Genomic DNA, 12,550 nt, shown 5'->3' on the forward strand with positions numbered 1-12,550 from the left:
TTCCTGCTCCTCTGATGCTGCTTGGCCTGCTGTGTTCATCCAGCTCTGCACCTTGTTAACTCAGATTCTCCAGCATCTGCAGTTCCTACTATCTCTGAAACCGTGTTCATACAGATGTGTGTCTTTTCTAGAAGTTGAGCAGGAGTTTTGGTTCATTAGCCTGTAACCATTACAATAATAAATCAGTGATACAGTAGAATATGAAGCAGCTCCTGTAGCTAAAATCTCTTAATAGCTGGAAAAATGAAGAGTTTCTGGATTGCAGTTTCAGATCACAAACACTGGGTGGTACCAGTGCGCTTTCTAAACCACAGCCTGGATCCGACACAGACGGGCAGTCATACCCTCCTGTCATCGAGGTCAGAGGTGAGCCTGGTCCAGCTTAGCCACTTGACCCACTGCCATTTAACTGGCTTGAGGTGAGCCTTCCACCCCTATTAGAGAGCTATTGGCCAATCAAATAGCTGGTAGCTCTTTTGTCCCACCAGCTCCATGAGAGCAATGACCACTGCTGGGATTGCAGCTACTTCCAAAGGGAAGTGAGCTCAGATTGAATTGAACTGCAGGGTAAATTCATAATCTTGTATTCTAAAGAAGGGTCACTGAACATGAAACTTGAAGTATTGGTGGCTCCTGGTTAAATCTTAAATAGTATTCTTTGAAGAAATCTGAAAAAATGGCACAATCCTTTTATTTATATATTCTGTGATTTCATATCGCACTTTAAAAATTGTGGGTATTCTAACTCATTTTGTAATCTACCCTTGGGGAATTTTTTCTTTCCTTTTCATTGTTTTTTTAAATCTCTATATCCTCATACAGTGTACAGCATATTAAAGTAAAAGCTTAGTGGCATCTAACCATTATTGTTTCTTCTGTCTTCACTTCAATTTTATTCTATTCATCAGATATAGTTACTAAAACTGCCAGTTTTTTGCATCACACATGTAATGTAATATTTTGTAATGAACTCTTCAAATAGTAATTAATGCCCTACAACTCATCAAATTTAAATGATTCAGTTAAGAAAGAAGGTGGTCTAATGGTATTGTTGCTGGATTAATAATGCAAAGTGGGGTATTAATCCCACTACATGGTAAATTTGAATTCAATAAATGTCTGGAATTAAAAGTCTAATCGTGACCATGACACCATTGTTGATTGTCAGGAGAGTTTCATCTGGTTCACCACTGTCCTTTAGAGAAGGAAAGCTATAATCTTTACCGGGTTTGGCCTACATGTGACTCCAGACCCATAGCAATGTGATTAACCCTTAACTGTCCTCTGAAATGGCCTAGCAAGCCAGCCAGTTGCTAAGAAGTCCCAAAACGGAATAATAGACTGCAGCAATTCAAGAAGGCAGCTCATTACCACTTTATCAAAGTCAACTTCAAATGGGCAATAAATGCTGGCCCAGCCAGTGATGTCCACAACCCATGATTGAATTTAAACAAAACATTGAGCTTGCAAAGGTGGACTTTATTATGTCTTGGGCTCATTGAATACCTTCATGCTGAAATGACTTAGAGCAAATTTATTTAATTAGTGAGGTATTATGATCTGGAATACTGAAAGATTGGTTAAAGCAGATTCAAGATTGACTTTCAAAAGACTTTCAATATAAACTTGAATTGGAAATACTTCTAAAACCAAAAGGAAAGACCAAGAGTTTTTGGAAACAATTAGATAATACTCTCAGACGTGGCATGGACATGATGGGCCAAATTATTTCCTTCGGTGATTTATGATTACATGGTTGCATAGCACAACACAACGGCATTCTAAGATAGGACATACCAGAATTTGTAAATTAAAGTATTTACTACTGTTTAACCATCTGCAAGGTATGAGCCATTTTATTCCAATTAAACATTATTCATATAAAACATGCCCAACTTGTTAAATTCCGTCTGAGCTAATAGCAGCTTTCTTAGTGCTTTGTCTGTGGTGTTCACCTCACTAAATAAAATAAGATATTGGCTCCAATATTTGCCAGGACAGGGAACAGCACAGTGGTATAAGTGCTGAAATTTGTCCAGAATAGCAAGTTCTGTCGCCAAAGCTGTCCTCTCTCATTTCTGAAGGGCAGCTTTGGAAGGTGGGTCATAGATGCATGTTTCCCAGAGGCAGCTGGGAATTTAACTAGCCAGCTGGCTCTAGAGAATTGGGATTGCAGAGTGTCTGGTGTCTGGAACCAGGGCATGTGGAGATTATACCAGTTAAGAGCAGGTCAGTTATCAGTGTATTGTGTATGATTTGAGAAAGATTTGAGGGGGTGCCATGGGGTGGGTTTAGGGCATAGGTTGATATAGTGGGGAATTGAGGACAGGAGGAATGGTCTTAGCGTCTTCCCAGGTTGCTGAGCCTGATTCTCTTAGCTATCTGCACCACTAAACTGGAAATCAAATTGCGGGCAATCATTTTTAAAAATCGGGTTCAGGGGGCTGGGATCTTTCCTAATTCTATGTGCTCAAGCTGGGAATAAAAGTTGTGAAGGTTATTATTAGAGGTAATAAGACACAATAAAATATTTCAATGACAACTAATGTGTGCCATACAATAACATTATGTTATAAATAATCACTGTGTATGAATCAATTGCATGAAATTGATTTGATATTTAAATAACTGCACAGAGGCCAGTATTCCATCACCAAGTCACCCTTTATTTGCCTGTGCACAGTACACCGGCTGTGGCAAACCAGTTCGGAGTCAATTCCCTGAACGGAGGAGATTCTAAATCTGCTGGTTATATTGGTCAGCCAGGGTTGTCCTGATTAGCCCAGGTTAAGGATCCCAATCAAGGACCTCAAAGTGAATGAAGTCCACCTGGTTCCAATCACTTCAGATATTAATGTATTTAACCTAGTCATAAATGAGATACCACAGATGCTGCCAGATCTGCTGAGTTTCTTCAGCATTTTCTCTGTTTGTTGCTGTGTTACAGAGTGCTAAGCTATGAAAGACCTTCATTCACAAACTCTCCTGCAGCATTGTCAGATACCAGCTGGGGAATATGCTTCTCTTCATCTCCTTTTGTCTTATTTTCACCATCATTGATTAAACATATATACCCGACTACAGTTCCATTTTCAGGTATACAAGATTAACTAGAGCAGTGTGTCATTTTCAAGTTCTACTATTTCACAGAGTCACAAACTGTTATGGAGCAGAAAGAGGCCCTTCAATCCAATGTGTCTCCACTCCAATGAGTGTTGTAACTTAGTGCCATTTGCCTACCTTTTCTCCATTACTTTGCACATTGTTTCTATTCAAATAATCATCCTATACCCTCTTGAATGCCTCTTTTAAACCCATCTCCACCATAGGCATTTCATTCCAGACCAAATCATTGTAAAAAGCTATTTTCACATCACATTTGCAAAATTTGAAAATCATTTTAAATCTATGTCTTCACATTCTTGATCCTTTTATGAGTCACTATCTACTCAATCCAGACCCCTTTTATATCTCCACCAAATCCCTTCTTAGCTTTAACACTTCAGCCATGCCTCTTGCCTCCATGTTTTAAATATTATGCTTGGTCTTTAATTGTCCCTACTTGACTTTTTACCACAATTTTACTATTGAAGTGCTTACAGAAGACTTCAGGATTCATCTTTATATTGGCCACCAGTTTGTTCTCATAATCCCTCTTTGTTTCTTTAATACGCTTCTGCACCCGCATTTGGGTGTGGCATCAGAAAGTAAATGGTAGATAATATAAAGTTTTCAAATGTTCTTTTTTAACATTTCTGTGCCTTTCTTTGACAGAGTGTAACAGATTAAGACAATATCTGCAATCAAAGAGATCATTGTTAACTTTCAATAAAGCAGTATAAGTAAAGATTTGCATCCAAGTTTCTGAAAAATATAAAGATAAATTATATTTCTTTGGGGAAAGAAAAGTTGCTTTTCAACGTGCCACCTGTTAAAGCTAGCATTGTGGGTGGACTGCAGGATTGCCCAATCTTCATTCCATTAATTCAGGCTGAATAGGCTGGGGCTATTTTCCCTGGAGAGTCAGAGGCTGAGGGGTGACCTTATAAAGGTTTATAAAATCATGAGGGGCATAGACAGGATAAATTGACAAGGTATTTTCCTTGAGGTGGGGCAGTCCAACACTAGAGGGCATAGGTTTAAGGTAAGAGGGAAAAGATTTAAAAGGTACCTAAGGGGCAACTTTTTCATGCAGAGGGTGGTGTTTGTATGGAATGAAGTTCCAGAGGAAGTGGTGGATGCTGTACAATTACAACATTTAAAAGGCATCTGGATGGGTATATAAATAAGAAGGGTTTAGAGGGATATGAGCCAAATGCTGGCAAATGGTACAAGATTTACTTAGGATGTCTGGTCGGCATGGACGAGTTAGACTGAAGGGTCTGTTTCCGTGCTGTACATCTCTATGATTCTATGAATTAATTTGAATGCATAAAAAGAATGATCACATGTAGTGATGAAATGTGATGTGATCAATGCAGCCTTGTGACAAGATGAAGCCACAGTAAAACGTTTCTTAAATAAAACATTAACGGTTTGAATCATCTGAACTAGGTTTGGAAATCCTACTCCTGATGGAGAACAGACAAAAGTTACTCACTTTCTTTTCCATAACTTTTCTATATAGACATCCAATACAGACCAGCAAGCCATGCAGGTAGCATCAAAGAATTGTCAAAGAAACCACATCTCCTTTTTATGGTAATAGCTGTCTTATTACAAAAGGTGAAGTGTTTAAAAGTCCCAAAGCCACTTTGAGAAGGTAAGAGAAGGTAAGTTCCATAATGAGAGGGTTAGAGTAGCTGCTGGGTAGGTAAGGGGGAAGGATGACATGTAGGTAAAGGGGTAGAGTACAAAGTGTGTGAAATGGTAGAGTGCCAGGTGTCCATCTAGGTGAGGGAGTAGGGTGCTAGGCAAGTGGGTGAGATGTTACGATGCCAGGTGAGTGGGTAGGGTGGCAGATATATGGGTCAGGAGTTAGGGTGCCACATGAGTGAGGGGTAGTGTTGCAGGTGGGTGGCTGAAGTCTAGGATGGAAGGTGTGCAGGTTGATTGATGAGTGAGTGAATGGGTAGGCAGATGGATAAGCATGTAGGGCAACAGGAACAAGGGTGAGGGAATGTAGGTGTTAGGTGTCAGAGGGTAGGATTGGTCAGGTGGTGTCCTGTTTGGTGTCTGAGGTAGAGACTGAGGTTAATCAAGTGTCCATTGTGGGGTAAGGTATAGGGGGTAAATTTGTATCTGTGCAGGTTTGATGATCAGGAGTTGGAGGCAGCTGGCAGTTGTACCTGGAGCCAGGTGTCTAGGAGTAGGATCAGGTATCCTTTGGAGTGGTCAGGTGCCTGTGGTGATTTGGGATGTTTATGATGGGTAGGTGTCAGTGTGTGATTTAGGGGTTTGGCAGTTTTATAGCTGGTCAGGTACTAGAAAAGATTTTAATCATACCAATTTTTCCTGGTTAGTTAGGTAAATAGTACACAAAGTCTTATTGCTGAATTTTTGGAGGGTTCCAGGTGGCAGGTTGGAAATGCTCTGGTAGAGCTCTGGGTTCAACTGAAGAAATGGATAATCTTAGTTTCTATGCAACTTCATTTTATACACATCCTCACAGCCAGCAAGGAATGTAACATGTTGTTACTGTTGCCACTTATCAAACCCTGTGGTATAATGTCCGTTCCAAGGGCTACTTGAATGGCAGACTGAAGGCCCAAGAATCACTTTCAGATATCTCAGCGGGAACTATACACCAATATGTGCAGGCAGCCTTTGACTCTCTTGATTCACCTTCAATAAGCAATCTGCTCCAAATTTCTTACTCCTTCTATTTCTCTTGATAGTTTTCCAGTTATGACTATTATTTATCTTATCCTTTTAGTCAGAATAGCATTGGAAAACTGCTTTTGAAAGCAACTTTAAAAATTCTATTATACAATGGAGGGATGAAGAACTGTATATTCTCCAATGTCAAATTATTGAGTTCAGTTTTAATTCTGATGAAGTCAATCATTTTGAGGACGTCTTTGCTGAAGTTTTTCGTATCTGGCAAATAGACTTGGATGCAAGAGTGAGGGAAAATCTACATGACTTCAAGAGGGGTATGGGTTTTCTGGGGATTTCTTTGCTGTTGATTGAAGTGTGTTTGGGATTTAGGAGAACCCATCTTTTTTTTTAAGATTTTAAGCAGCTACATAACTCCATATGAAGATGATTACGTATTTGAAAAAAGCTGGAAAGGTGATCTGACAATTAATGGAACTTTAGGGGGATTAAACAATTGTATAACTGTGGATGGTAAAACATCAAAATATTCTGAAATAAAAATGTAACATGTAAGGGCAGTAATATACAGACAGAATATGCAGCTAATTTTATATTGTTAATTCTTGCTGATTTTATGGTGATTTCCATTATCACAACCAATTCGTGTTAAAGTTATGCTGAGGGAACGAAATAGATCTCAATATTGGCTTCCTAAAGATCAAGAAGAAAACAAAATGATAAATAAAAACAGAAAATGCTAAAAACTTGCCACATCAGACAGTACCTGTGAAGATAGAAGCAGAGATAGCATTTTAATTTGATGGCCTTTCTCCAAACAGAAGCAAGATAATAGAAGACTAAAGGAGAATGAACTGGTAGACAAAGGTATGGCCTGGACATTCAGCTGCACAGCAACTATTCTGTTACAGCTCGTTGGATAGCATGTGTTGGCAGCATGAAGATGTGCTTGATATCATTAAATCCACTTTGCTGTTCAGAAAGTTGATTGTGTTCTTGACAAAGGCATGGATGGATGCAGTTGACTGCTCCTTGCACCTGTGAAATCCTGGTCAAGATTTATTGCCATCTCATGTTAATGTACAATGCCCATTGAGGCGTTATGGACCATGCAGTTTGTGTGAATAATACATCGCTCACCTGCTGGATATATCAGTGGCCTATCAACTAGCTCATGCTGCTATGTCACCTACCTTTACCCGAGAAGTCTTGTAAGCATAGAAATTGAGGATTGTGGTGACTTTCGCAGATAATGGCAATTGAGTTCTTCTAGTGATGTAAGGTCCAGCACCAGGGTAAGTAAGTCGCACACCTTCTCTGTGACCTCAGGAATGAACACCAGCTTTTTCCCTTGAATTTGATATTAGGTTTCAGATGGAGATAGTAGAGCAAATTATTAAATACAAGTAAGGCAAATGTAGAAGGGATAAGAAGTAAATTTACTGCAGTCAACTGGACTGAACTGTTAATGGGTGAATTTACAAATAATGGAACATATTCAAGGAATACAATGTAATACAAAACCAGTAGATGCACCTGAAAATCAATAGTTCACTTTAGCAGTGAAGTAACTATCTTAGCTATGAAGTACGACACAGGATCAAGATAAACGTAAAGGTTAACAGACATGCAAGGAAAAGTGGAAATCTAGCAAAGTGGTAGAGGTGTTAAAAAATAAAAAAAACAAACTATAAAATAGATAATAATAGGCACCAGTGTGATGTAATGTAATGGTTTGCTTAGTGACTTCAAAGGGTCAACCATGTTGGTGTGGGGAAGGACTCACTTATTGTTCAGATTAGGTAAAAAGTGCAGGTCTCATTCCCTTAAAGGAATTTGTGAACTAATTGGAAATTTACAACATCCGACAGATGATAACTTTTACTGATATCAGCTTTGTATTTTCAGAATTTTTTAGAACTAAATTCAAAGTCTTAAAATGCCATGATAAGATTTGAGTTTTCCTTTTCTATTTATTAATCTAGGTCTCATTTGTACTAATCCCATAACATAACAACAAGCCTCATAGTACCACAACATAGTGACCATGCAAGGAGTGCAGAACAGATTCACCAAAATGATACAGGAGTTTAAAGGGTTAAATTAAAAACAAACAGGTTGAACTCCTTTGATTTAAACAGAGGAAGGGCTTAATCTAACTGAGGTGCTAAATTAGAAAGTGATACAAAAGAGAAAAATATGAGAAAATGAATCAGCGTGTATTGTAGCAATGAATGAGTCCAATGTGAGTAAAGGTGAAAGTTTAATTAGAGTCAGATTGCAATTTGAAAAGAAATGGACTAAGACATGATGGGTGCTGCAGAGTGGATCCAGATGAGTTACAATGGATAAATGAGGATGGTGCAGGACACAGGAGCTTGGCAAGCCATGAAAACAGATCTCCTGGTAGGAGTAGCTACAAGCAGGAGATTTCAAAAGTCATTTCTTTTGTATCAAAAATTATTTTTACAAGAACAATTGCAGAATGATCGAGACCATCTAGCTTATTAATACTAATAAAACCCTGAGTTCTGAAATGAACCTCTGAGAATGTTTACGCTACTTACAAAGATCAGGTCATTGTACTTCTTTCTGTTCTGTTACCTGGCTGTGACATAACTCAGATGGATTTGAGAGCTTTGGTCACCTCCATCAGTCACCTTGGTGAATTTTCAGAGAGTCCCCAACCTTAGCGGGTCATTGTTTCCAAAATTAGATGAGTGCATTGTTGACCTTCTGCCAACATTTCTGTGGAGAGGGGATGTTCAGATAGTACTGCTTACACTATAATTGACATTTTCAGGTTAATTTTAAAAGTCGTATCTCATCCACTTCTCAACACTCCCTCTCAACTTGACAGATGGCACCTATTCTCAGCCATGATCTACCATAAGGTCCCACATTAGCTGTACAATCCACAAGCTCACTTATTCATCGCTAACCTTAGTATGTTGTAGACTGATAAATGTTTCAGCAAGTTACAGCTAAACATTGATTAATATGTAGGAACTGAAAAGTCCAAAAAATAGAATCATAGAATCCCTACAGTGTGGAAACAGGCCCTTTGGCCCAACAAGTCCACACTGACCCTAGGAGCATTGAACCCAAGACCTGTACCTGTATAACCCACCTAATCTACACATCCCAGAACACTATGGGCAATTTTAGCATGGCCAATCCACCTAGCCTGCACATCTTTGGACTGTGGGAGGAAACTGGAGCACCCCCACACAGACATGGGGAGAATGTGCAAACTCCATGCAGACAGTTGCCTGAGGCTGGAATTGAACCTGGGTCCCTGGTGCTGTGAGGCAACAGTGCTAACTACTGAGCCACCATGCTGCCCCCTGTGTTCCCAAACATGCCAAACCAGTCAATTCAGGACCTTGTTGCTTGTGATCTGATAGTTAATATGAAAGCAGCATAATGTGGAAGTTGGAAAGCTGAAGCAAAGTAGAAACATTGGAAATACTCAGCTAATTTACTGGCATCTATAGAGAAAGTGACAAAGTTGATTTTACAAGTCAATGACCTTTCATCTTTCTCCACAACAGCTATCAAAGCGGTTGAATATTTCTAGGAGTTTCTTTAATATAACTATTTGTTTGAAGTTTTTTTATCAACCGTATTTTCTCACTACCTTATTTTTTCCTTGCAGTTTACAACTGGTCAGCTCCTCTCTGATAACTCAATAAACAAAAACAGAAATTGCTGGAAAAGCTCAGCAGGTCTGGCAGCATGCGTGAAGAGAAATCTGAGTTAACGTTTCGGGTCTGATGACCCTTCCTGAGAACTCAATAAACAAATTCAGCCAATTAAATATCCTTTCACTGGCTGTTCTGGCTTCTTTGAATTATCTATAACTGAGGCCAGATTCGAAGTAATTTTCCATCATGTATTTAAAGAATTAAATCATGAACAACGTGTTTTTATTAAAAGTTAATGCAGTTCTCCCATCCAAGGGTGTATGTTTTGATTCAACATTGCAATGAATAATACAGAGAAAGCATGGTACAGTCATCTGAACAGAATTAGTTTTTTAGATTAAAGCTATTCAATGACTGGCTTTAAAGCAGTCACAAATTTAAGTTACCTAAAAATATATAACCTTCGTTATGACAGCATTCACGGTGATGTACATAAAGCTAAACAACTGCTTATAAGGAGCTTACAGACAGGAACAGCAACAACTTACATTTATATAACATTTTTCATGTGCAAAAAGATGTCTTTATAAAGTAAGTAGGGAAAGGATACAGCGGACACCAAACAAAAGGTGACAAAAGTGGGGAGGATAGACAACCAGAGATAGTAGGAACTGCAGATGCTGGAGAATCTGAGACAACAAGGTGCAGGGCTGGATGAACACAGCAGGCCAAGCAGCATCATAGGAGCAGAGAGGCTGACGTTTCGGGCCTAGACCCTTCATCAGAAAAGGGGGAGGGGAAGGGGACAACCATTTGCATTGTTGAGGAGTATGATTGTGAGAAGGAATCTGCAAGTAGAGATGAAAGTAGTGGAAAGACTGGGTAAAGAATTCCAGAGGAGAAAAGTGTAGTGGCTGAATGAAGAAGTATGATTGAAGAGATAAACAGGAGAAATCAGCAAAGGGAGACTAAATGGGAAAGGTCAAGCTGGGTGACTGAAGAAGAAGGTCGTGAGGCTTTAAAGCACAAGGAGCTAATGGAGTTTCAGGGGATCAGTATAAACAAATATGTTCCAGCATGTAGATGAATTATTGTTGAGGGCTGAGGCAGGAAAGGCAGCTAAGGTCAGTTTAAAGATGTTAATCTCTGAGAGACAGAGAAAGTGGAGGAATTTGAGGTCACGTGAGAATATGTACTGATTTTAAATAAATGAGCTCAGCAACATGATGGTTGCTTGGGAGCATTCATTCTTGCGGTGAATGTAAATTGATGCAATGGTCTATAAAAATTCCTTATCCTATCACTTTATCTTAGCCTCAACATCACAAAGTTCATCCACCACTTGATAAAGTGTCACAAAGCACACTAAAATGTTTAAGTGCATTATTTGTATTTTGCAATGAGCACTCCCCATTTTCTGTAGAAGGGTCCAGACCCAAAACGTCAGCTTTCCTGCTCCTCTGATGCTGCTGTGTTCATCCAGCTCTACACATTGTTATCTCAGATTCTTCAGCATTGGCAGTTCCTACTATCTCTCCCCATTATTGTCCTGCTTTTTCACTCTCAGGAAACTCAAGATTTCACCAAACACCTTTTCATTAGAAATTTAATATCACAAGGCAATTAATTTGACTTAAACGCACTTCTCCAAGTTCAGGAATATTCTTCCCTGAATTATCTTCTGAACTCAATGTTATCATTTGTGGCTCTGATTTAGAAGCGGCAGATTGAATCTCAAGCTTACTAGAGAGTCTGAACACCTTATCCAGGCTGACATTTCAGTACAATGCTGAGGGGATACAGCGATGTCAGAAATGTCATTTCAGATAAAAGATGAAACCGAGGGCAATATCTACCACCTTGAGTAGATGCAAATTATTTCATGCACCAGTTAAAGAAGAGTAGAGATCATCCTCAACTAGCCAATGAGAAAAAGTATGCATAATTATGTAGGTAAAAATAATCGGTTACATTTCTGTCAGCACCAGTCTTTTACCATTGGACTGTTCCAATTCAATATAAAGCATATTGCCATAATTTTAATAATGCAACAAAAGCTTTGTGGAAAAGAGCAAAATAGGGTGTATTGGAGAAAAGACAGAGCCATTGAATTGGAACACAGGGGAAACGTTAGTCACCATGTGCCTTATTCTAGGTAACAAATGGAAACTTGATGGCCTGCACACCCCTTCCTCAGAAGCGGCTTCATTGAATGCCAATTGCCCACTAGCTATGTGCCATTCAGTTCTTCAGATTCTACAGACAAATCCTAGAACTTTCTTACCTTAATTTGAAGACAGGAGGCACAGAAATCCAGAAGCTGAAATAAATATTTCTTAGTCATGTTTAATAACTGTGCTGCTCAGTCTGTGGCCACACATCTTTTTCAGTCAAGAAATGAACAAGTCTCAACTTTTCCTCATAGTATCAGAAAAAAAAACAGCTGCAGCTCTGTACAAACGTGAAGAAAGAAGAATTTTTAAGGAAAACAAGGCTTGCATTTATACAGTGCTGTCCATGCCCCAGAATTTCCCAAAGAGCCTTACAGCCAATGAATTACTTTTGAAATGTGGTCACTTTTGCAATGTAGAAAATGTGATAGCTAATATATACATAGCAAGGTCCCACAAACAACAATAAAATAAGTAGTCAGGTAATCCATTTTATGTGTTGGTTGAAGTATAAATTTTGGCAAGGACACCATTCAAAACATTTCATATTATCAGTGACTTATTAGATTAGTCAGCTTCATACCACTCTTTAATTGGTATATTACATTACATAATGAATTCATTATTTCAATCAGGAGAGGTCAGAAATGCAATGTAACTGGTTTTGTACTTCAATACCACAAATTTGTAATTAATTGCGTTAGTTGTCAATATACTAGCTTAACCCCTATAAAATGAATTTCATCTTGTTATGCCCATGTTAGTTACACTAATTTGTTCCTGGCATAAATTACTCTTTCTTTTTGTTAGTAAAGGATTCTGAGATATTCAGTTATATGAGGAATGACACTATGCTGCTTTTGATCACAGTCATAATTCTGAAAACTGTGACAATTAAATCTAAATCCTATGTTCTAGAATATTGTATTAAATGTTAACTAATTTTCTTTTGTC

At 38.6% G+C, this 12,550-nt stretch overlaps 1 protein-coding gene across 1 annotated transcript in view; it reads right to left on the minus strand.

Annotated features, from left to right (window-relative positions):
• The window catches only part of LOC125485379 (C-type lectin mannose-binding isoform-like), a 45,201-nt gene extending 41,513 nt beyond the window's left edge, over positions 1-3,688 (minus strand). Inside the window, exon 1 of the mRNA XM_048607872.1 lies at positions 3,575-3,688. Within this exon, the coding sequence (XP_048463829.1) occupies positions 3,575-3,688 (114 nt within the window). The remainder of the gene's footprint in view (positions 1-3,574) is intronic.
• Between the last annotated feature and the right edge of the window lie 8,862 nt (positions 3,689-12,550).

Source organism: Rhincodon typus, chromosome 18 (genome assembly GCF_021869965.1).
Source record: "Rhincodon typus isolate 14 chromosome 18, sRhiTyp1.1, whole genome shotgun sequence".
Classification (NCBI taxonomy): Eukaryota; Metazoa; Chordata; class Chondrichthyes; order Orectolobiformes; family Rhincodontidae; genus Rhincodon; species Rhincodon typus.